Source organism: Falco peregrinus, chromosome 3, assembly GCF_023634155.1.
Source record: "Falco peregrinus isolate bFalPer1 chromosome 3, bFalPer1.pri, whole genome shotgun sequence".
Classification (NCBI taxonomy): domain Eukaryota; kingdom Metazoa; phylum Chordata; class Aves; order Falconiformes; family Falconidae; genus Falco; species Falco peregrinus.
The window spans coordinates 115,430,534-115,451,872 of NC_073723.1; the positions used below are offsets into that span (position 1 = coordinate 115,430,534).

The 21,339-nt window shown below is 62.7% G+C and overlaps 1 protein-coding gene across 1 annotated transcript; it reads left to right on the forward strand.

The window, feature by feature from the left end:
- Positions 1–1,441: 1,441 nt before the first annotated feature.
- On the forward strand, positions 1,442–20,588 carry ASAP3 (ArfGAP with SH3 domain, ankyrin repeat and PH domain 3). Its single transcript, XM_055800656.1, is given in 27 exon segments — positions 1,442–1,667; positions 5,649–5,721; positions 6,132–6,277; positions 7,984–8,058; positions 8,371–8,420; positions 8,663–8,789; positions 11,009–11,094; positions 11,908–11,983; positions 12,117–12,203; positions 12,511–12,620; positions 13,535–13,604; positions 14,338–14,425; positions 14,828–14,876; positions 14,974–15,161; positions 15,284–15,417; positions 15,828–15,922; positions 16,231–16,411; positions 16,731–16,816; positions 16,953–17,068; positions 17,154–17,221; positions 17,363–17,470; positions 17,593–17,836; positions 17,933–18,047; positions 18,049–18,222; positions 18,732–18,876; positions 19,080–19,202; positions 19,478–20,588. Coding segments are annotated over 27 exon segments (3,012 nt in total). The 5' UTR covers positions 1,442–1,544; the 3' UTR covers positions 19,553–20,588.
- Positions 20,589–21,339: the final 751 nt, after the last annotated feature.

A 21,339-nucleotide genomic window follows, 5' to 3' on the forward strand; every position in this document is an offset into this window, starting at 1 on the left:
GGGTGTCTGGGGGTCCCGGCCCTGCCCGGGGGGGCTGCAGGGTTGGGGGAGGGGGTTTCAAGCCTAGCCCCCGCTGCTGTAAGCCTCTGCCCTGGGCTGCCCCTATGGCTGCTCTGCTGAGGCTGGTGCCCCCCTGATGTGTCCCCCAAAGGAGGTTCTGGGGGTGCCTGTCTGCTGGGGGGCTCTTACCCATCGGGACCCTCCACATTCCTCCTGCTCCCGTCCTGCCTGAGCTGCAGCCTCTTAACCCTGTGTCTGCCAGCGCTCTGCTGAGGGAGATGTCTCGGGACCTGGGTGGGTCCTGGGCCCCCTCAAATTGGGGTGGGCAGGCTGCACCCCCAGGCCAAACCATGGGCACCTCTGGTTGCTGGTGCACGAAGGATTGAACCTTTCAAGCGCAACCATTCACCCTATGGCCTGCAACGGCTCTTCCCGTGTCCCTGTCCCCCCCCCGTGCCCTCCAGCAACACTGGATTAGTGCAGGGCCGGGGCTGGCCCTGGTTAGGCACAAACCTGAGTTTTACTGAGCTCCACTCCAGGCTCAGGACAGGGGACAGGGGTCTGTCCCCCCCCAAACTACCCTGCGTGGGGGGTGCTGGGTGTGAGGGGCAACAGCGAGGGGCATGGGGGGGGTCTGCAAAGCAACTTTGCCCCCGTGTCATCCCCTCTCGTGGCAACCCAGCCCCACAGAGCACAGCCGAGGCTTTGTGTCCCCTTCTTTCCCATTTGCCATCAGCCTCAGCCCCATGGTGGGACGCACTCAGCGTGTGCCTGGCCCCCCTACCTGCCTGGGGGTGTCTGGGCTTCCTCACCCTCCGGGATAAGCAAATAATCAGGGAACGGGACACCAAAATCCAGCTCCTCGGGCGTCTGAGGGCTGGGACGAGGCAAGGGGATGGGTGGCCGCTGAGGTGCCCTCAGGTGGGACACTGAGCCCCCTGTGAAGAGCCGAGGGCTCCAGGAATCGCTGCCAGCCCGGAGATGGATTGTCCCCTCTGCGTCCGAGGAAGGGCAGGGTGGGGGTGGCCCCCAGTTAAACCAGTCCTCTGGGGGGCCTGGGTGTAATCCCAAGCTCTCCCAGCGCTGCTGGTGTCCCCAAGCTGGGCGTCGGGTGAGCCCTGGCTGTGGCTGCCCCTGCTCCCCTCGGCTCCCACCGTGCCGGGACGGCATGGCAGTGCCACCCACCGCTGGGTGCTCGCCCCCCGGCCCGGGGGGTGCCGGGGTGAGGCCGGGGGTGCGGAGCCAGCCAGACCCCGCGGGTTTCCCCTTCTCCGGGGACCCGGCTCCCCGCAAGCTCCCGGAGTGGGGGACACCGGCGGGGCGAAGTGGGGGTCGGGGGGTCGGGGCGGGCACCGGGGCGCTTCGCCTTTAACGGGCGGCCGGGCGGGGCCGCCCACGTGACGGCGGCGGGGAGGGCGGGAGCGGGGGGGGCGGGCTCGGCGGCGCGGCCGGTGCGGGGCATGGGGCGCTGAGCCGGGCTGCGGCACCCGGGGGGTCCCGGCGCGCTCCCGCTGCGCTCCCGGCGCGCCCCCGCCGCCCGCACCATGCCCGAGCAGCTCAGCGTGGCCGAGTTCCTGGCCGTGACCGGCGAGGACCTCAGCTCCCCGGCCGCCGCCTTCGCCTCCAAGATGCAGAAGTGCCGGGGGGCGGTGGGGGCTCTGGAGGAGGTGAGCGGGGCCGGGGGGGGGGTCGGGCTGCGCTCCCCGCCTGGGAACACCCCCCGCACCCCACGCTGCGGCAGCCCTGGCACCCGTAGGTGCTGGTGCAGCACCCGCTGCCCGCCCCGGGGGGCCATCCTTTCCCTAGGCTCCTATTTATTGCGCCCCCCCCCCCCCCCCCCCTTCGCCCCCAGAGCCCGGTGCTGGCGGTCACCCAAAGCGGCTGCTGTGGGACCCTCGGGCCAGGGTGGCTGGTTGCATGTTCCGAGAAGCCCCAGCAGGCGCTTTTTGGGGGACAAGGTTTGTCAATAATGGCCAAAATTCGCTTTTAAAACCTCCTTTAAAGTTTTTCCTCCAGCTCCAGGTGCCCCCCGGGGACAGGGCATTCCCCCCCGGGGCCAGGACATCACCCCAGCGCCAGGGCATCCCCCGGGGCCAAGCAGGGCACCAGCCCCACGGCTCCAGCACCTTTCTATGCTGGAGCCAGCCCTGATGTGGTGCAGTGTCCTTGGGGGTCCCCCCTGCCATTAAATCCAGGGAGCATTTTTAACCTCCCCCCAAACTCCCCAGCAGCATTTGCGGGAAGGGCGGAGGTGGCAGGGTGCCTTCGTCCCCCTTCTCCCGCCCGGAATAAAGGCGGTTTCCAGCTGGTCCTGTGACTTTCACCAACTCCACTTAGGGAAGGAATGGCTTTGAAGGACTGCCAGGGCTGGCGGGGAGCGCGGGGCCCCAGGTGTCGGGGCTGCCGGGGTCCCCGGGGGCAGTGAGATGGGTGTCCCCAGGCTGGAAATCTGGGGACGCACCATGGAGCATCCCCGTCCCCGCCAGCACGTGCTGGCTGCTGCCATGGATCTTCCTCTCCTCTCAGCCGGGAAGGGGGGTAGCTCCAGCCAGGAGGAAGCAGCAGGAATTTCGTTTGGCTGCTCAGAGAGGCTGCGGTTAAGGGGGACGGGGATGGGGGGAGAGGCGTCCCCCAGGAATGGTGGGGGTCTCTGCAGGGTTTGCTTAGTAAAGCTCCAGCAAGTGGGGCTGAGAGCTGGGAGTCGTGACTACCATTGTGCGTGCCATGAGGGGCAGGGGGCTGAGCCCCCCTGTCCCACCGGAGGCTGCAGGGAACCCCTCGGGGGGCTGAGCTGCTGCCAGACCTTCGGCATCCCCATGCTCCAGTCTGAGGGGAAGGGGGAAATCCAAGCTCCAGCCCCCTGCCACCCTCCGAGCCCTGATGGGGTGACAAACAGCTTGGGGGGGGTGGGGCTGGGGAGGGGGTGAGACTGTGATCAAACCGAGCCTTGGTCTTCCCCGTCACCACCCCAGGTCCCGGCCGGTAGCTTGGTGAGCAGGAGGGAGTGAGGGTTTCCTGGTCTTGCTGCAGCAGCTGCTGGTGGGAGGGGGTGGCCGCGTCCCACCAGGTCCCCAAGACAGGGACGTCAGGTCCCCAAGACAGCGTCAAGGCACGGCTGTACACGCTCATCCAGGAGCCAGTCCCAAATCGGGGGGACGGGAGCAATGTGGGTGAGGGCCAGCAGCTGCTCCTCCATGGAGGCAGCATACTGGCATTGGTCGGAGCTGCTCCGTGCCTCAGTTTCTCTCCTGGCATTAAAGAGGGCTGTCCCCTCTCAGGGGGTTTGTGTGACTTTGGGGTCCTTGGGGCTGCTGCGAAGGCAGAGCCCAAGGTCTCCAGAGTGGGCTGGAAGGTCAGATCCAGCCCTTGGTGGTTGGGGCTGGGTGCGTGTCCCATGGGACTGGGCACTTCCAGGCTGGGCCAGGGTGAGATGGCAGAGGCTGCCGGCATGTTCGGTGGCAGAGCTGGCGGCTGGGCTCCCAGCTCACCCTGTCACCGTGTAAATACACCACATCCCTGCCACGTGCTGCCCTTTGCACCCAGGGCAGCACCGCATCCTGCTCCTGGCCTGGCAATGCTGGCACCCCGGCCCCTGGCACCCGTGGCGGCTCCTTCGCCGGGCAGCACGAGCCTGGGGCGGGGGGGGGGAGGCAGAAGAATGGCCCCTATTGAGCATCCTGCTGGGGCTGGGTGGGGGGTGGCGGTGGCTGCTCGGGGTCCCCAGGCTGCGTGCCTGGGTGGCTGCAGCGCAGGTGTGGATCTGTCCCTTCCTCCATCCCCACGAGGATCCCTTGTGCTCCTGTCCCTGCTGTGCCAATGTCCTTGGTTTCCCCTCCTCATCCCTGGAGCCTTCCCGGGAGCCCTCATCCCTGAGCTGGTGTGGGAGGCGTTGGTGCTGTGGGGGGCTCCAGGCGTTGCTGCTCCCCGCTCTGGAGGGCTGTCCCCATGCAGCCAAGGCCGCTGTCCCCAGCAGTCAGCGCCATGCGCTGGGGATGCCAGTGATGCCCGCAGCCACGGCAGCACCATGCAGTGATTTCCTCTGCATTTACCACCCCAGTGCCTGGCTCTGCCTGCTCTGTCCCTACTGGTCAACTCATGGACCCTTCCCGAGAGACCCCGTGTCCTTTCCCAGATCGTCCCTGGTCCCTGCTCTGCAGCAGCCCAGTGTTCAGCATCCTGCAGCTGTGAGCTGGCACCAGGGTGAGCTGCCCCATGCGAGACACTTGGAGCAGCTTTGTCCCCATTGCATGGTGGTGTGTTCAGTGCATCTCATGCTGCCTCAGTTTCCCCTTCCTGGGGCTACACCAGGTTTCCCAGCCTGGCTTCCAGCCTTGGCTTCCCCTCCCAAGGCAGGGGATGCCTCTATAGCTCCTGAGAGCCTAGCGTGCCTGGATTTGGTGCAGAGAGGGGACATGGGAGGGCTTTGGGGCACCCCAACATCTTCCCTATTGTAGATGTGTTGCAAGACCCCTCTGGGTGGGGGGTTTGGCTCCTGCCTCAGCCCCGGTCCCCTCCCAGCTGGCTCATCCTGGCTAAAGCTCATCCACAGCAGCCCTTCCAACGAGGAGGGCCTCGGAGAGCGGCGCCGAAGCCAGGCTGACCCCGCTGTCAGGAAATCGGCCTTGACATCAGCCTGAAAACCTTCGGCAAGAGCTCGAGCAAGAGAGAGAGCGTCTTTATTGTAATTCCTCCGCGGTTTCATCCCTCGCCCTTCTTGCTGTTCACGCCCTCTAAATATTTCCAGCCTGTTATCATGCCTCTGGTACCTGCAGCCAAGCCGCCCTTAACCCTTTCATGATCGCTGGGGCCAGCGTGTGTTCGGCTATGATGCTCGGCAGGCTGGCGTTGGGTTGGGGTTGGGTTTGCCCTGTTGCTCAGTGAGGGCAAATGGGGGCTGCCAGGGTGGGGGGGATGGAGCGAGGGTGGGGGGACCGAGGATGGGAAGTGCTCTAAGTGAGCGTAGGATGTGGCTGGCTGGAGCTGCAGGGAGGTCTGTGGTGCTGGGGGCCATGGCCAAGACCCTGCATGATCTGGGTGTGTGCGTGGAAAGCTGCATCCCCGGTTGCAGGATTTATGTGATTTAGGTCCCTGTCAGGCACTGGTGGAAGGTGGGTCCCATTTTTGGCTCTGCTGGGAACCCCTGCAGGGAGCCGGGCACCTTTGCAGGTCTCTCCCACCGCACTTGGCCCTGAGCTGTGGGGACGTGTGGTGGGTACAGGCTGGTGTATCTGTGCTATGTGATGCTTCAGCACCTCCTTCCTTGAAACAGCCCCTGCAAGAGCCAGGGAGGCATTTTCCATAGTTGCTGGGAGCTGCCAGGATCCAAAGAGACGCTGAGCGTGCTGGCTGAGCCTCTCGCCCCCTGCTACCGTCTTGCTCGAACCCGCTTCTCTGGGGGCAGCCAGAGCCCTGCCTGGCAGCCAAAGCCACAGGGACCACAGGCCTGGCAGGGGACAGGCTGGATGCTGCAGCTCCGCATCCCCAGGATGCCTCCAGCTCCTCTCCCAGCCCTGGGAGCTTGGCCGCTGCCCTGCACATCTGCATGGCAGAGCAGCAGCCTTTCCGAGGGCCAGCTGGGCTGGGGGGAGCAGCAGCCGCGCTTGGCAGGGCTAATGAGCTCCGTTTGTTTTCTTTCTTCGCTTTCATAGAGCCTGGATGGGGACCAAGCCGTACTCCAGAGGATCAGGAAATATGTGAAAGCCATTCACATCTCCGGGCTCAGTGAGTTGTGCTTTGAGAGATGATGGGCATCCCTGGACCACCGGGCTGGTGGGGTCTGTGATGGTCCCATCCTCCACCAATGCTGGCCACATCTGTCCGTAGGGTGATGCAGCTGGACAGTGGGGTGGCCATGAGTGCTGGCCAGTCTCAGGGGACATGGGTACCCTCAGCCAGCCAGTCTGGCAACACGATTAAGTGCCGAAAACTCTTAAAAAGATGTAAAACGGGAAACTGAGAACCTTAGGGAGGTTGTTTAGGGCACACTGCTGCTGTCCTGCAGCAGGATCAACCCAGCTCGGCTACAGAGCTGTGGAGAGATGGGTGTTGGTGGGACCTCATGATGTGACCATCTCTGGGGACAGGGTGCTGCAGGGCCACCCCATGTCCCTCACCAGTGTCTCCCCGCGCAGCCCATGTGGAGAATGAGGAGCAGTACAGCGAAGCCCTGGAGAACTTTGGCAACAACCACCTCTCCCAGAACAACCATGAGCTCTCCACCGGCTTCCTCAACCTGGCTGTCTTCACCCGCGAGGTCACCGCGCTCTTCAAGAACCTGGTGAGCTGCCCTGCATCCTCCTGGCATGCTGCTGAGATCGGGGGGGGGGAGGCTCTAACCACTGGGGGGGCGATTGTGGGGTTCACAGCGTTTCCTGTGCAACCTCAGCCTGTTCTCTGCATCTGGTTATTGCCAGGCTGGGGAAAATCTCCAGGATCCTTCTGGATTTCGAAAAAACACCCAGCGCAGCCCCCCTCCTCCCACTTTAGCTGCCCTCCACCATGAGCAACAATCCCCAGCTCCCATCCTGGGCTCAGGGACATGTTCCCGGACCATCTGATACCCCTGCTGCTGGATTTACAGCTCACTCCCAGCTCTGCCGGGGACGCCAGCGCTGGGATTCAAGGGGTGGTTGGGGCTCCTATTTTCTTCTTTCCTTTTCTTTCTTGCTATTTTTTTCTCACATCAATTGCATCTCTGATCTTGCTTGCCAAGAAGTAAATCAAAGCCACGCCGAGCTGCGCAGCGGGGCCTTGGGGAGCAGGCAGGCAGGGGCGGCTGCGAGCCTAGCCGGCAGCGTCTTCCCGACCACGGGAATGGCTCCGGTGGAGAAGTCGGTTCCCGGGGGAAGCTGGGTCCATGCAAGCCCCACGGCAAAGCCCTGGGGGAGGTCCTGTGCCACTGGCCCCCTCTCCGGTCCCTTTTCTATCCCCACTGCCAAGGAGTGTTTTTGGCCCCTGGCTCTGCTTAAGGAGATTTATTTCTGCTGCCCTTCCCCCAGCGCGAATTTCAGATTTTGGCATCTTCCTCTCCCAGTTACCCCAGTCTGGGCCTCCCCGCTCCTCCCCTTCCCCAGCCTGGCCGGACCCCCAAGCTCTGGTGGGGCTCAGTGGAACTGTGCTGGAGGAGTCGGACCGGTTCCCAGTGCTGGCCCCCCACCTCCTGCCCCACGTGCTGCTGGCGTGGGAACAGCCACTGCTGCTGCCCTGTTCCCCCTGCTCTCCCCACAGTGGGGTTACATGCCAGGACCCTCGACCAGATCCAAAAAGCCAGGTTTCCCTTCTCAGAGTCCCCCCAGATCTGTTGGAAGGGGGGTGCCCTGTCCCGCCTTATTCAGGGCTGGTCCCGTGCCCTGGAGCTGGGATTCTCCTGGGTGCTGCTGGGGACCAAAACCCTTTGGAACCTTCAAAAGAAATCTGGGTGCAGCAGGGAGGTCCCATGTGGGTGCTGGAGCTGCTCTGGCAGCACTGAACTGGGGTGCTGCCCCACGGAGGGATGCCAGGACTGGAGTGGGCACCTGCATCCCCGCCGCAGACCCCTGCGTGGCACTGGTGAGGATGGTGGGGGCCACACTGGTGTCCCCAGACCCTGGGAAAGTGGGACATTTTGGGAAGCTCCTTTGACATTGGGGGAGGGGGGGCTTTTTGCATCACGGGTCTGTGGAGGGGCGGGTGGCATCGCCGGGTGCTGTGCCATGGGGGGACGGGGACGGGGTGTCGGTGGGGGGAACAGCGCTGGTTTTGGCAGCCGCGGTGCTGATGCGGTTTGTGGGAAGGGCCCCTCGTCAGACATCTTGCAGCCAGCTCTGACAAGCCCCAGCCTGCCCCATGCCTGGATCCAGCCCTGCTTCCAGCCTCTTTAACCCTTCACGGGGCAGCAGTGGAGCTTGGGGGACGTCCCTGGCACCGGGAATCATCCAGGGCTCCGACCTGACGTGCCCTGAGGTGAGGACCCCCATAGGGTAACCCCATCTTTACCCTCTGCAGGTGCAGAACCTGAATAACATCGTCTCCTTCCCCCTGGACAGCCTGCTGAAGGGGCAGCTGAAGGACGGCCGCCTGGTGAGTCCCCTCCAGCACTGTCCCCAAGGCTGCAGGTCACCCCTTTGGGGACATACTGCAGCGAGACCCCCGTCGCAGGTTCAGCTGGTGCCTGTGGCCAGGAGAAGGAAGGAGCAAGTACCCAGGGCTGGAAGGCAGCAGGGAGGGTTGGGAGTGACGGCAGCAAGGGGTGAAGCCGTGGTGGGGACATCCCTTGTCCCCAGGGAGCAGGGCAGGGTGCAGTGACGCAGAGCAAAGCCCTCTGCTGCTTCAGTGCCACCGTGTCTTCTGCCTTCCCTAACGGCTGCCACCCCCTCTCTGCTTTTGCCACAGGACTCCAAGAAGCAGATTGAAAAGGCCTGGAAGGATTATGAGACCAAAGTGTAAGGAACCCTCGGCCTCCAGCAAAATCCGCCTAATCCCCCTCTGCACAAAGGTGTTTTGTCCCGGGGCTACAGCCGGGCACTGATGGATGCCAGTTGGCCACTGGGAGGGCTCTGCTCCAGCCTTTCCCAGCTAGAGGGGCTGGAGATGTTTCTCCTCATCCCATCCCCACTGTAGCCCCCCACATGGGGCACCCCTCGGGGCAGGGCTGTCCCCGACCTGCCGCCATCCTGTCCTGCAGGGGGAAGATGGAGAAGGAGAAGGAGCGAGCCCGCTTGGCTGGGGTCATCCAGGCCGAGCCGTCCGCGGCAGAGGTGGCCGAGGACATGCAGAAGGAGCGGCGGCTCTTCCAGCTCCACATGTGCGAGGTAGGGGCTGTGCTGGGGTGGGATGGGGGCGGTTTGGCCCCAGGGGGACACAGGGAACCGCTCTGCTCAAAGCTGCAATGGGACGTCAGAGCCTGTCCGTGTCCCTGCCACCAAAGCAGCCCCATGTGTGTGCTAGGGAGGATGCTCAGCTGTCCCCATCGTGTCCCTGCATGGTCCCAGCTCGGGTTTCCCCACCCTGTCCGCAGCCTGGGTTGCTGCAGGATGCGGCTGTGAGTGGCACTCGTGGGTTCCCCTGCAGCAAGGCACCCAGGGGTTCCACCTGCATCGTCCCGGCCCTGCCCCTACCCCTCTGCAAAGCCAGAGGCTGGCATCTGGGGCAAAAAGGAAGCTTTTTGGGTAACAGCCCTGAGCGTAGATTTGGGCTTTTGCCCCATTCTCAAAACTGCTTGAAGAAACTCTTGGTTTTGTTAGGGGGGCTCACAAGTGGCCCCAGATCTCTGAGGGTCACAGGGGTCCGTGCTCAGGAGGTAAGACAGGAATAGGTGAAGGATGGAGACCCAACGTCAGATCCCCCCAGTGAGATAGGACCCAGGTGCCCTGGCTCCAGACACCCCAGCAGTCCCGTAAGTGTCTTGAGAGTGACACAGAGTCAGGGATGAGTCCCCCGTGGGTTGTCCCAGGGGTGTCCCACATCCCCGGGGGCCAAGCAGCAGCATTGGAGCCCGGTGCAGCCCCCTCCCCCCCGCCCCCCGGCAAAGGGCTGGGGATGTGGGGAGGAGGCTGCGCCCGCCGCAGTGGGGCCAGGGAGCTGGGACCCGGCCAGATGAGTCACTCCCTTGAATAGCACCACTGTGAAATAAATAACAGCACATGGAAATGGGGGAGCTGCAGCCCGGCCGGGGAGGGGCCGCTGCCGGCAACCCTGCACAGGGTGGCTGCGTGCGAGCGGGCACACGTGTGCGTGTGTGCTGGCGTGCACGAGAGCTGCTGGCATGCACGAGAGCTGCTACTTTCCCAGGGAGCCTGCGTGGGGGTGGGGGGGCAGCTCTTCTAGGGGGCTGGCCAGGGCTGGGCGGGATGTGTTGCATGTAGATTTAGAGGTAGAGATATTTGGTGCTTCCTGGGGTGGGGGTGCGATCCCATTTCACCCCAGGGGTGATGCGTGGGGTGGTTGCATCTCCCCACCATGGGCCATCTCACACCCCCAGGGGCTGTGGGATGGATGGATAAAGCTGGACTTGGACCCAGGCGGTGCTGGGAGCATCCCTTTGCTCATGGGTCTCAGCCAGCGCTGGCTGGGACCCTTCCCTGTCACCGTCAGCCCTGGGTGTGGGTGGCAGGGCAGGGGAGTCCCACTGGAGCTGGGCACATGTGGCCTTTTCCAGCCAGGACTTTGTTCAGGGGGTGCAGTTGGTGCTGGGCACCCTGGGGCTCCAGGTTGAATCCTACGCTGGCTTTGCACCTCCAGCTTGCACAGAGCAGTTAACAACCCTCCTCAGCCTGGGTGACCCCTCGCTGGGGTGCCCAGAGTGCCGGGACACTGGGAAGCTCCATCCCACCGTGGTGCTTCCCCACCATGGAAAGCCTCTGGAGCTCAGGGCTGCCTTCTCCTTCGTCGCCTCCCGCTCAAAACCATCCCCCAGCAGCTGCGCCAGGCTGGAGAGGAGCTTGCGGGGGGAGAATCTCGTCCTCCCTGTATTTTGCTCGGGGCGAGCAAGGCTCTGGGTCTTTTCTGCCTGCAGCTGGTGGATGGGTTTGATGCATAAAGCTGAAATTCCCCATCCCACGGGACACCTCCGTGAGGACTGCAGACCTCCGGGGCTGATGTGCCACAGGTGCTTGCTGCTTGAAATCTGATTTTTTGGGAGCAAAGGGGTCATGTCTTAAAAAACATTGGGGCTATTTTTTGGGGTTTTTTTTCTTTGCGAGCTGCCTTAGATTTTGGTTATTTATTAACTCCAGAAGTAATGAGCAGCGGGAGAAGCATGCTTGGCTGGAAACCCCGGGGGCCTGCCTCAGTCCTTGAACTTTTCAGGGCTTGGAAGACTTCCAGAGCCAGGTTTTCTGAGGGTGGTCCCCAGTGAGCTGCCTTCAAATCCAACACTGTGACTCGACTTCTTGAAACCCAGCCAGTTTTAACCCTCCTCCCCATGCCGGGAAGGGAGGCAGGGGCCAGGCAGGCTCTTGTTCTTTCCTCCAGGATATTTTCAGCCAGTCCTCATCTCTGTCACCTAACCAGGTGTCTTCTCCTCCTCCAGTACCTGCTGAAAGCCAGTGAGTCTCAGATGAAGCAGGGACCAGATTTCCTGCAGAGCCTCATCAAGTTTTTCCATGCTCAACACAAGTAGGTGCCACCCAGGTCAAGGTGGTTCATCCCCAGGGTCAGCCATCACCCCGGGAGGTCCCCTGGGGATCTGGGGGAACCTTCTCCCATCCCAGCTCCATGAAGCTGTTGGTGAAGATGCTGGGCAGAGCCAAGCTCTGTGGTTGTATCTGGGGAGTTGAAACGTGCTTTGTTGGCTTGAGGAGCTTTAAACGTGTCTATGGGGGCTGGGGGTTGGCTCGGGATATATCCGATGATTTGGTTTCTGGATAGATTTCCAGGGCTGAGTTCAGCTGAGTGGCTCTGCCGTTAGCCGTGGGGCTTGTAACGAGGGTGTTTGGAGCAAGGATTCACATCCCCTCATCTTTCCTGCTGCTCCGTGAGGCTGGAGTAGCAGCGTGTGGGTGTCATGTCATCTTCTCCAGCCTCTGAGTGGGGAAACTGAGGCAGGGAGGGGACAGTCGTGTTGGCTAAGAGCGTGCCCTCGACTGGGGCTGTGACCCAGAGACCCCCAGAGCCTGGCCCCCAGCAGGGCTGGTCCCAGTGAGATGAGCTTGGATTAAACAAGAGGCCAATCCTGCATCCCAGACACCCCAAATGTTTGGGGGATCCAGGTCCCATGTGCCGGGCTTGGCCTTTGGTGGGATCTTTCCAGGTCCCAGTAGCAAGGGAACCACAAAGCAAGAGCATCTTCCCAGGGCGGGGGTGGGGGGAGTTGCTGTGGTCTCCTCCCACATTTTCTCTAAAAAAACTCTTTTTTTTTTTTTCCTTTCTTTTTTTTCCCCTCCTCCATTCTCCCCATCTGCATCTTAATCACATTAAATAAATGCCCAGTTTCTTCCAAGATGGCTGGAAGGCTGCCCAGAACCTCTACCCCTTCATTGAGAAGCTTGCTGTATCCCTCCACGCGGTAAGTACCCCCCCCCCCCCGCCTGCCATCCAACACCGCTTGGGACGTGTCCCCTGAGATGCCACCCCCCGTGCCAGCCCCTGAGAACGCCCGCATTCAGCACAGCAGTGAGGGCAGCTGCCTCCCTTTCCAGCTTCACCAAGCGCAAGAGGAGGAGGTGAAGCAGCTCACGCAGACCCGCGATTCCCTCCGCAGCATCCTGCAGCTGGAAAGCAAGGAGGTGAGACCCCAGGGTGGGCAGGGAAGGAAGGTTGGGAAGGTGCTGGGTGCTGAGGAGGGGTGAGTGGCCTGGGGTTACCTTGGGGATGGGGAGCAGCAGGGAAAGGGGGAGCTGGAGACCAAAGGAGACATCCATAGAGCAGAGTAGGAAACCTGGGAGATGCTCAGAGGCTGGGAGGGGACAGGGGTTTCTGACACCCTGATGGACACTTCACCCACATAAGGACGAGGTCACTTGGGGGCAGCAGCCACCTCTGAACCTCTCACTTTGCTTTTTAAATGCTATTTTCCCCCCCTGGTGAGCTCAGGAAAACCTGAGCAGGAAGAACTCTGGCAGCGGCTACAGCATCCACCAGCACCAAGGGAACAAGCAGTACGGGACGGAGAAGTCAGGATTTCTGTACAAGAAGAGCGATGGGTGAGGATGAGTGATGTTTACCCAGAGAGGTCTTGGCTCCATTCTGGTGTCGCTGTGGGCTGTAGGAGCACCACACTCGCAGAAGGCCCCGGAGCTGGAACACCCTGAGGTGGAACTGTTGGGATGAGGGTTTGGTCACTGTTAGGTCTTTGGGTGCAGTTGGTCCCATCTGGTCTTAAGCATCCGTCAGCCCTTGGAGAATGGGATTTTTCCCCAGGCTGGAGGCGACCTGAGAGCTTGTAGTCAAGGGTTGGTGGGTCTCCAACTGCAGCTGGGGAAGGAGGAGGTCTGGAGGTGCTGCAGGAGACCTTCTCCCATGATGGTTTGGTGTCATCGGCCCATTTCTTATATGAAGGTCCCCAGGTGGCTCTGATGCCCAGCGTGCTTCTTCCATGACGCTCTCCTGGGCGGCTGGCTGGGCACAGTGACTGGTGCTGTGTGGGTGTAGTGTCCTTGGATGTGGGTCTCCAGGAGCAGCCACCCAGTGCCAGGTTCACTGTGAAGAGCTGGGAGCTGTGCAGCTGAGGAAGAAATTCCTTATTTCTTGGGCATGGAGGGAGAAAGGATCCTGGTGAGATCACCTAGGGTGAAAAATGAAATGCTCAGAGCCCCAAAGAGGATGTCTTCACCTTCTCAGTGGACCTCTGAGTGATGGGCACCAGATTTTGAGTGGGTGGCTATGTGCTTTGCTGAACTGGGGCTACCAGATCTGTGATGCTTTTGGCCGGCGCGGCCTGTGGCCAGCCCACTCAGTGGGACATTTTGTGCTCTGTGAGTTACAGGAAGCACAATGCCACGTCCAGAAAGCCACCAGGGCTCTGCCGAGGGCTGCTGTGGGTGGTTTGGGAGGTCAACGGATGTGAGTGATCAGGGCTGTGCAACGCATCCTCACTCCTCCTCTTCCTCCTTCTCAGAATCCGCAAAGTGTGGCAGAAGAGGAAGTGTGGTGTGAAGTACGGCTGTCTGACCATCTCCCACAGCACGGTGAGGAGCAGTGGGGGGCTGCAGCCCTGACCCTTCAATGCACCCTTTGAGCCTGGGTAGCTGTTGGATTTTAGGTTTAGCTTTGCCTAAACTGGTTGCAAATCCGCTTGGCTTAAAATTTAGTACGAGCTGGGACTGGATGTACTAAATGGGGTCCCTTATAGAATCACAGAAGGGTTTGGGTTGGAAGGGACCTTAAGGACCATCTAGTTCAGCCCCCTGCCCTGGGCAGGGACACCTCCTGCTAGACCAGGTTGCTCCCAGCCCCATCCAACCTTGGGCACTGCCAGGGATGGGGCACCCAAAGCTGCTCGGGGCAGCCTGCCAGTGTCTCACCTCTCTCACAGGGAAGAATTTCTTCCTAATATCACATCTAAATCCGCCCTCTTACAGTTGGGAGGGGATGGTGGGTTTGGCTGGGGCAGCGAGACGGGCATTGAGGCTCCAGACAAGACCGAAGGGGCTGGGGTGGGTTGTGTGGGGTGAGTGCTGCCCCCTGGCGGTGGAGGCTGCAAACTGCAGCAGGAACAGAGGACATGGCTCAGAGACGTCTCCCAGCTCTGTTCTCCTGCAGGGGGTCGGGGAGGGTCCGACTCGCCTGGTTATCCCAAGAGGGACCATCTGGAGATGGTGGTTGTCCCACCGGAGTGCCACCGGGGGCACGCACTGGATGATGCCCCACATCCCACCCCTTCCTGGTCCTTCAACCTGCCTCCATCCTCGCACCCTGCAGATAAACCGTCCCCCTGTCAAGCTGAACCTCCTCACCTGCCAAGTGCGGCCCCACTCGGAGGAGAAGAAATGCTTCGACCTGGTGACGCGTGAGTGCCTGGGGTGGGATGCCATGGCTGGGGTGGGTGTGTTTGACCCGGAGGCGTCGGAGCTGCAGGTGGGAATTCCCTTTTTGGAGGAGAGCATTCTGAGCGGTTCTCCCAGCGGCCACTGGCCCCTCGCCAGCCCTGCCGTGGCACTTGGGCACCCTTTGCCCTTTTAATCCAGCCCTGGCTGCTGTTATGGAGGAAGGACCAACCTCCCCAAGGAGATCTAGTAAGCTCAAGGCAAAAAGAGGTTGTGACAGGGCTCAGGTGATGGAGCAGTGGCATGCAATGATTTAATTTTAGATTAAAGCAGCCCTTTTGGAGTAGTTTCAGCTCCTTCCTGCTGTGCTGGGCATCCCCAAATCTCCTCCTCTCACCTTCTCCCCCCTCTCTCCATCCCTGCAGACAACAGGACGTATCACTTCCAAGCAGAGGATGAGCAGGAGTGCATTGTGTAAGTGCCACGGCCCATCTCCACTCCTTGTGGTGCCGGATCCTCCTCTGCCTTCCCCATCCTCCTCCTCCTCCTGACGGGGTTTTCTCCTGCCCAGGTGGGTCTCGGTGCTGCAGAACAGCAAGGATGAAGCCCTGAGCAACGCCTTCAAGGGGGAGCCCAACAGCGGTGGGGCAGCAGCAGGCAGCGGGGCAGACGGTGGTGTGCAGGAGCTCACCAAGCTGGTCATCAGCGAGGTGAAGAACATGCCAGGAAACAAGCAGTGTTGTGACTGCGGGGCCCCGGGTAGGTCAGAGCTTGGTGTGTCCTGTCCTCCCTGCTGGGTGTGGGTTGGGTACCCGGGGTGGGTTTGCAGCATCCCGGGGGGCTGGGTGGTGATGCTGAGCCCCCCGCCATTTCCCCTGCAGACCCCACATGGCTCTCCACCAACCTGGGCATCCTGACATGCATTGAGTGCTCTGGTATCCATCGGGAGCTGGGTGTGCATTACTCCCGCATCCAGTCACTCACCCTGGATGTCCTCAGCACCTCTGAGCTGCTGGTAAGCTGCGCCCCGAGCCCGGAGATCTTGTGGCCACCAGGAATCACCCTCTGTGGCTCCCAAACCTTCTGGGATGCAGAGTTCATTCCTCCTTCATCCCATTGGTGTTCAGTTTGCTCCAGTGCTTGCAAACCTGCCCCAGTTTCCCCAGTGGCAGTTTGCAGCCTCTAGCACAGTGGCCTGGGCAAAGTGGTGGTGGTGGTGGTGGTGGGGCTCTGCAAAGCCACTTGCTCCCTTTTAAAGCAAATGTTCCCTGCCATGAAAGAGCATCATCCTGGGGGAGATGCTGCTCTGAGGTCTTGGGTGGATCCAGTGGATTCCTTCCCTCTGCCCCTGGGATTGGGGAGCTGGCTGGGGCAGGGTGCACGTGGCCAGGAGGGCTCATCTCCCCCGTCCCTCTCTCACTGCAGCTGGCTGTCAGCGTCGGGAACACGCGCTTTAACGAGATCATGGAGGCCATGCTGCCCGTGCAGGACTGCCCCAAGCCCTCGGCCAGCAGCGATATGTGAGTCAGCCACTGGCCAGGGGGCTTGGGGTGGGCTGGGGGAAGGAGGAGTGCACGGTGCGTGGTCTATCCTTGTCCCTGTGCTGCTGCCCATCAGCTCTGAGACAGCCCTGGGATGAGAGGGGTGGGGGCCCTGGTGTCATCACCTGGGTTTTGGTGGGGTTCTGCACCTCTTTTGGTGGTTTGCCCCTGGTCCCCATGCTTCAGGAGGAGACAGGAGCCCAGGGTGCCTCCGGCTGCGGTGGGGATGGAGTGGGGGGCTGGTCTCTGTGCCCACCTGAGCCAATGCTGTGCCACCCTTCCCCCAGGGCTGCCCGCAAGGAGTACATCGTGGCCAAGTACATGGAGCGACGCTACGTGCAGAAAAGTGGCCATGACGACCCCCACCGCCTCTGGGAAGCCATTCGTGCCCGTGACCTGCTGGCCCTGCTCCAGGCCTTTGCCGAGGGGCATGATCTGGCCAAGCCCCTGGCCAGCCCCGAGGGCCAGGTGAGCCCCACGCAACCGCCGTGGCCATCCTGCTCCCCCCACCTGGCAGCAGGAATGGATTTTCCCCCTCTGGGTGCCCATGCTCAGGGTTTTCCCGGCCTTTGGGTGGAGCTGTGCCCTTGGGAAGATGAGCATCCTCGGGTCCAGCTCTGCTCTCCCCTCCATCCTGTGGGAGATGAGCATCCTCGGGTCCAGCTCTGCTCTCCCCTCCATCCTGTGGGAGATGAGCATCCTCGGGTCCAGCTCTGCTCTCCCCTCCATCCTGTGGGAGATGAGCATCCTCGGGTCCAGCTCTGCTCTCCTCTCCATCTCATGGCAGGACCAGGGTGAGCTGGCACTGCACATGGCCGTGCGCCACGCCGACAGATCATCCCTTCCTCTGGTGGACTTCATCATCCAAAACGGGTGCGTCCCCAGGCACTGGCAGTGTACCCTGCCTGCTCCCCTGCCCGCTCCTCTGCAGGAGGATTGTGCAGGAGCACAAGGGACTGATGCTTGTGTGCTCTTGAGCTTTGAATGTCTTGCCGGTGGCCCTGCGCAGGGGGATGCTGGACCGGGTGACACAGGACGGGAACACAGCTTTGCACTACAGTGTGCTCTACAACCAGCCCAACTGCCTCAAGCTGCTCCTGAAGAGCAAAGCTGCCTTTGCCATGGGTATGGGGCTGGGGGCTGGGGCTCTGTGGTGGGAGCAGGATGGCAAGGCTGTAAACAGGATCTTGTCCTCTCATCCCTCGGGCAGTGAATGCAGCAGGCGAGACAGCTTTGGACGTGGCGAGGAGGCTCAAGCACACCGAGTGTGAAGAGCTGGTAGGTGGGACAGAGGGATGGAGATGCTCAGGCTGGGGAGAGGGGACTGAAGTGCTGGGGGAGGGCTGGCACAGAGGTGAGGGGCTGCCAGGACCTCCCCGCTCTGTGCTGAGACCCTCCCTGATCTGCCCTGTCCGGCAGCTGGAGCAGGCGCAGGCAGGGAAGCTCTCCCTGCAGATCCACGTTGACTATGACTGGGAGCCCCCCCAGGAGTTCCCCTACGACAGCGAGGACGAGCTGGAAGAGAAGGTGCCCGTGGGGTGGTGGCAGGGGGTCCCCACATCCCCAGTGAGGGGGCTGGGGTGTGCAGACCCTGGCGGGGGGGGCCTGGTGGCAGCAGGGCAGCCCTGGAGCCAGGTGTCTGTCCCCAGGTGAGCCCCCTCCAGCGCTCCTTCAAGGGCACGTCGCCGCTGGCCGCCAGCCCCCCGCCCGCCTGCCCCCAGACCCGCTGGAGCTGCATGGGGATGGACATCACCAACAAGACCTACGAGAGCATCCTGGTACCCTCACGCCCCGCGCCCCGCCGAGCCCACAGCGAGGAGATCCCCCCACCGCTGCCCCTCAAAAACCCCACGCGGGGTGGCTCCCGCCCCAAACCCAGCCACAGCCCCACCGGTGAGTCCGGGGGGGGTGTGTGTGTCACACGGTGGGGCTGTCCCTTCGCCTGGACACCAGGTTTATTGTCCCCGTTGTGTGTCACCCCTGCTAAAGAGCGCCCTGAGCTTCCTCGTCAGGCATCAGAGCCGCACTTCCCTGGGTCAGCGGAGGCTCCGGTGCTGCGCAGCCTCCCCTCTGCCGGCAGCGTGGGCACCCTGGATGGCCCCCCCCGGCCCCCCAGCCCCCAGCCCCCGCAGTCCCACCGAGAGCCGGCGGGCAGCGTACTGGGAGACCCGCTCGGAGACGGACGGCAGCGGCACGCGGCGGGGGCCGGAGCTGAGCCCCCCACCCGGGCAGCCACCACCAGGCAGCACAGCCCCTGACATCCCCCCCGTCAAGTTTGGGTAAGGGCGTGCCCCCCCCTCCCAGCTTGGGGGTGCACTGGGTGTTGGGGGGGGGGTGTGTGTCATTGCATGGTGCTAGTGCATCGGCTTCAACCCCTGCCAGCCCCCTCCCCAGGCATGGGGAACCCCAAATTGTCCCTGGGCGGCATGGAGCAAGGGGGTCCCCACCCTGACCTGGAGTCCCCAGGGGACTTGATGCTGGCCCTGGGATGCAGGAAGGGATGAGGGCAGCCGTGGGGTGCTGGGTTGTCCCTGGAGAAGGTACCAGATTATCCGGGGGTGACACCAAGACCCTGTAAGTTACCACATACATTTTTTTCTCTCTTTTTGGAAGTTGTGGTGGGATGGGTTCATTTGAGGGTGCTGGGACCCTTCTCCATCAGCATCCAAGGGGCTGTGGGTGGTCCCTTGGGAGAGCCCTGAGCCCATTAAGACCTTGCAGGAAAGGGGATGGGGAGGGGAAGGCACCAGCAGAGAGGGGGTGACACTGTCCCCGTTGTTCCGGGCAGCTCGGAGAGCACCCGCTCGTACCGGCGCATCAGTGGCATGGTGGGCAAAGCAGGGTCAGCTGTGTCCCCCCAGAGCCCTGGTGGCCCCGAGGACCCCGCTCCGAGCAAGGTGCCCCCTGTGCCCATGCCCAGGAGATTTGCTCCAGTAAGTGCCATGACTCGGGGGGGATGTCTCAGAGGGACTGCAATGCCGGGGGGGTCACCCTCTGCATCCCTCTGCATCTCTCTGCATCCCAGCTCCCCATACCCTGGGGTGGCAGATGGAGGGGTCAGGGTGTCGCATCCCTGCACCCCCCCTTAGGGGTGGCCTCAGGGGGGTCTGTCCGCCCCTTGCCCATTCCTTTGCAGGCCAAGGGGAGGCAGAAGCGGGTGAAGGCGGTGGCTGACTGCAAAGGGGACAAAGCGCGGGAGCTGACCTTCTCCAAGGGCGAGGTGATCGTGGTGACGCGGGAGGAGGATGAGCAGAGCTGGGTGAGTGTCAGCATCGCACGGACAGATGCTGGGGTCCCAGTCCTTGTCCCTCCACCCCCTAGTTCTCTTCTGGAGGAGGCTGAGTGTTCAGGGGGGGCATGAATGGGTGCCCCCTGCCCCATCTGTGCATGGAGGAGAGCTGGGAGGGCTCCTGCTAACGTGTCGCTGCAGCTTTGCCTCCAAATCCCCCTGGGAATTGGGGTGGTAGCCCCAAAGCTGCTCCCCTGCCTGAGATGGGACTCCCATCCCCCTGACCCCCCTCTCTGCACCTCCAGGTCGGCTTCATCGAGGGTGACGGCTCCCGCACCGGAGTCTTCCCAGCCAGCTTCGTCCACCTCTTGCAAGACTGACTGGGTGGCGGTGGCCCCGTTTATCCCTGTCCCCCTGGCCGGGACCCGAGGCAGCTCCCCGCCGGCTGGTGAGGGCTCGGGCGCAGCCCCAGCTGGGGGGGCTGGCAGGGCTGGGCCACGAGGGACACGTGCCTGGGACCCTGGTGTGGGACCATCCAGCCCAGCTGGACACTGCCCTCCAAGGGGGCTCGGAGCCCCCCCACTTGAGAAGACCATCCGTGGACGGCAGCTGCAGGGAGCTGAAGGGCTGCCGCCTGCCCGGTGGGGAGGGCAGAGAACAGACATGCTCGCTGCACTAGTGGGCTGAGTTTCTGTGCTGGCCCCTGGTGCCCCCTGCTCCCGCTGCTCTCCCGTCCCTCCCGTGGGCTCTCCTGCCCTTCCCATGGGCTCTGTCCATCCCTGGGGCTTTCTTCTCCCCTGTCTGCAAGGACTTGGGGCGGGGGGAGCTGCATTCGGGACCCCCTACCCTCCTCTGCTGGGGAGCTCTGGGCCCCCCTCCCCAGCCTGGGGGGGGAGCAGGGCTGGGGAGGGGCCGTGCACCCCCCGGCCGCCTTCCCTACCCGACTGTGAAGCTTTTGGGATGGGCAGGGAGTAGAAAAGGGCTTTTATTGACCTTTCTGGGGAAGGGGGGGGGGCGGGGTGGCTGGAGGGTCTCTGCACCCCACCTCCAGGCTCTGGGAGCTGCCTGGGCTGGTGGGGCTTGGGGGTACTGCAAAGCTTCCCCAAAACTGGTAGTGTTGCCTGTTTTTTGGGGGGGGGGTGTCAGGTGCCACTGCAGAGCCTGCCCATGGCCCTCGCCTGGGGTGGGTGCTGGATCACCGCCCCAGCTCTGGGGGTCTCTTCGAGGGGATTTTGCAGCTTTTTCTGGGACCAATGTCCCCCTCATGCTGGTGTCCCTCGGGAGCCACCTGCCTCCATATCCCTCCAATTTACCTTCTCCCCCTTCTCGTTTGTGTGTCAAATGTTTCATCTCAGAAATTGGTCTCCCCCCCTCCCCAATATTTTCTGTCTCTGGTTTCTAATAAAGCCGTCGTTTTTGTAAGGGCTTGGGTGCCTGTGGGGGGGGCACAGTCCCTGCCTCAGGGCTGGCAATCCTGAACCTGGGTGATGCTGGTGACATCCCTGGAGGCTCCCGAGCACCAGGGTCTTTGTGACCTGCTGGTGTCCACCAGGGATGTGACCCTGGGCTTTGGAGGTGTCGCGTGTGGGGAGCACTGTTTTGGGGGGGCTCTGTGTGTGGGGTGGGGGTATGCACCAGGCTGGGTTGGGCAGCCTGGTTCTCTGCTGGAGGAGGCTGGGTATTCAGGGGGTGCACAGATGGGTGCCCCCTGCCCCATCTCTGTGTGGAGGGGGGCTGGGAGGGATCCAGCCCCGCACAGAGCGGGGTGCTCACCCTTCGGCCACCCCATTGGGAGGTGGGGCAGGGATGAGCGAGGGTCGCATGCTTGCCATCACCCCCCCCCAACCGAACTGGCTGTGCCTCTTGGGCCTGGGGGTAGCATCCCCACTGCGGTGCCCCGCCGCAGCTGCCCGGCCAGTGCCAGGGGGGCTCCCAGCACCCGCTGCAAGCTGGCACACCACGCACCGGGTGCTCCTGGGGGGGCTCAGCGGAGCACCCACCAGATTTAAATGGCTGCGGGAGGCATTGGGGTGTCACTTGTCATTGTGGCTTCTCCCCTCCCTGGGAACTCGCTGGCACAGGACACCGGGTGTGGGTAGAGCAGCCCCCTGGCATCGTGCCCGCGCCCCTCGGCGCTCCCTGGCTGAGACACGTTGGTGGCAAAGCC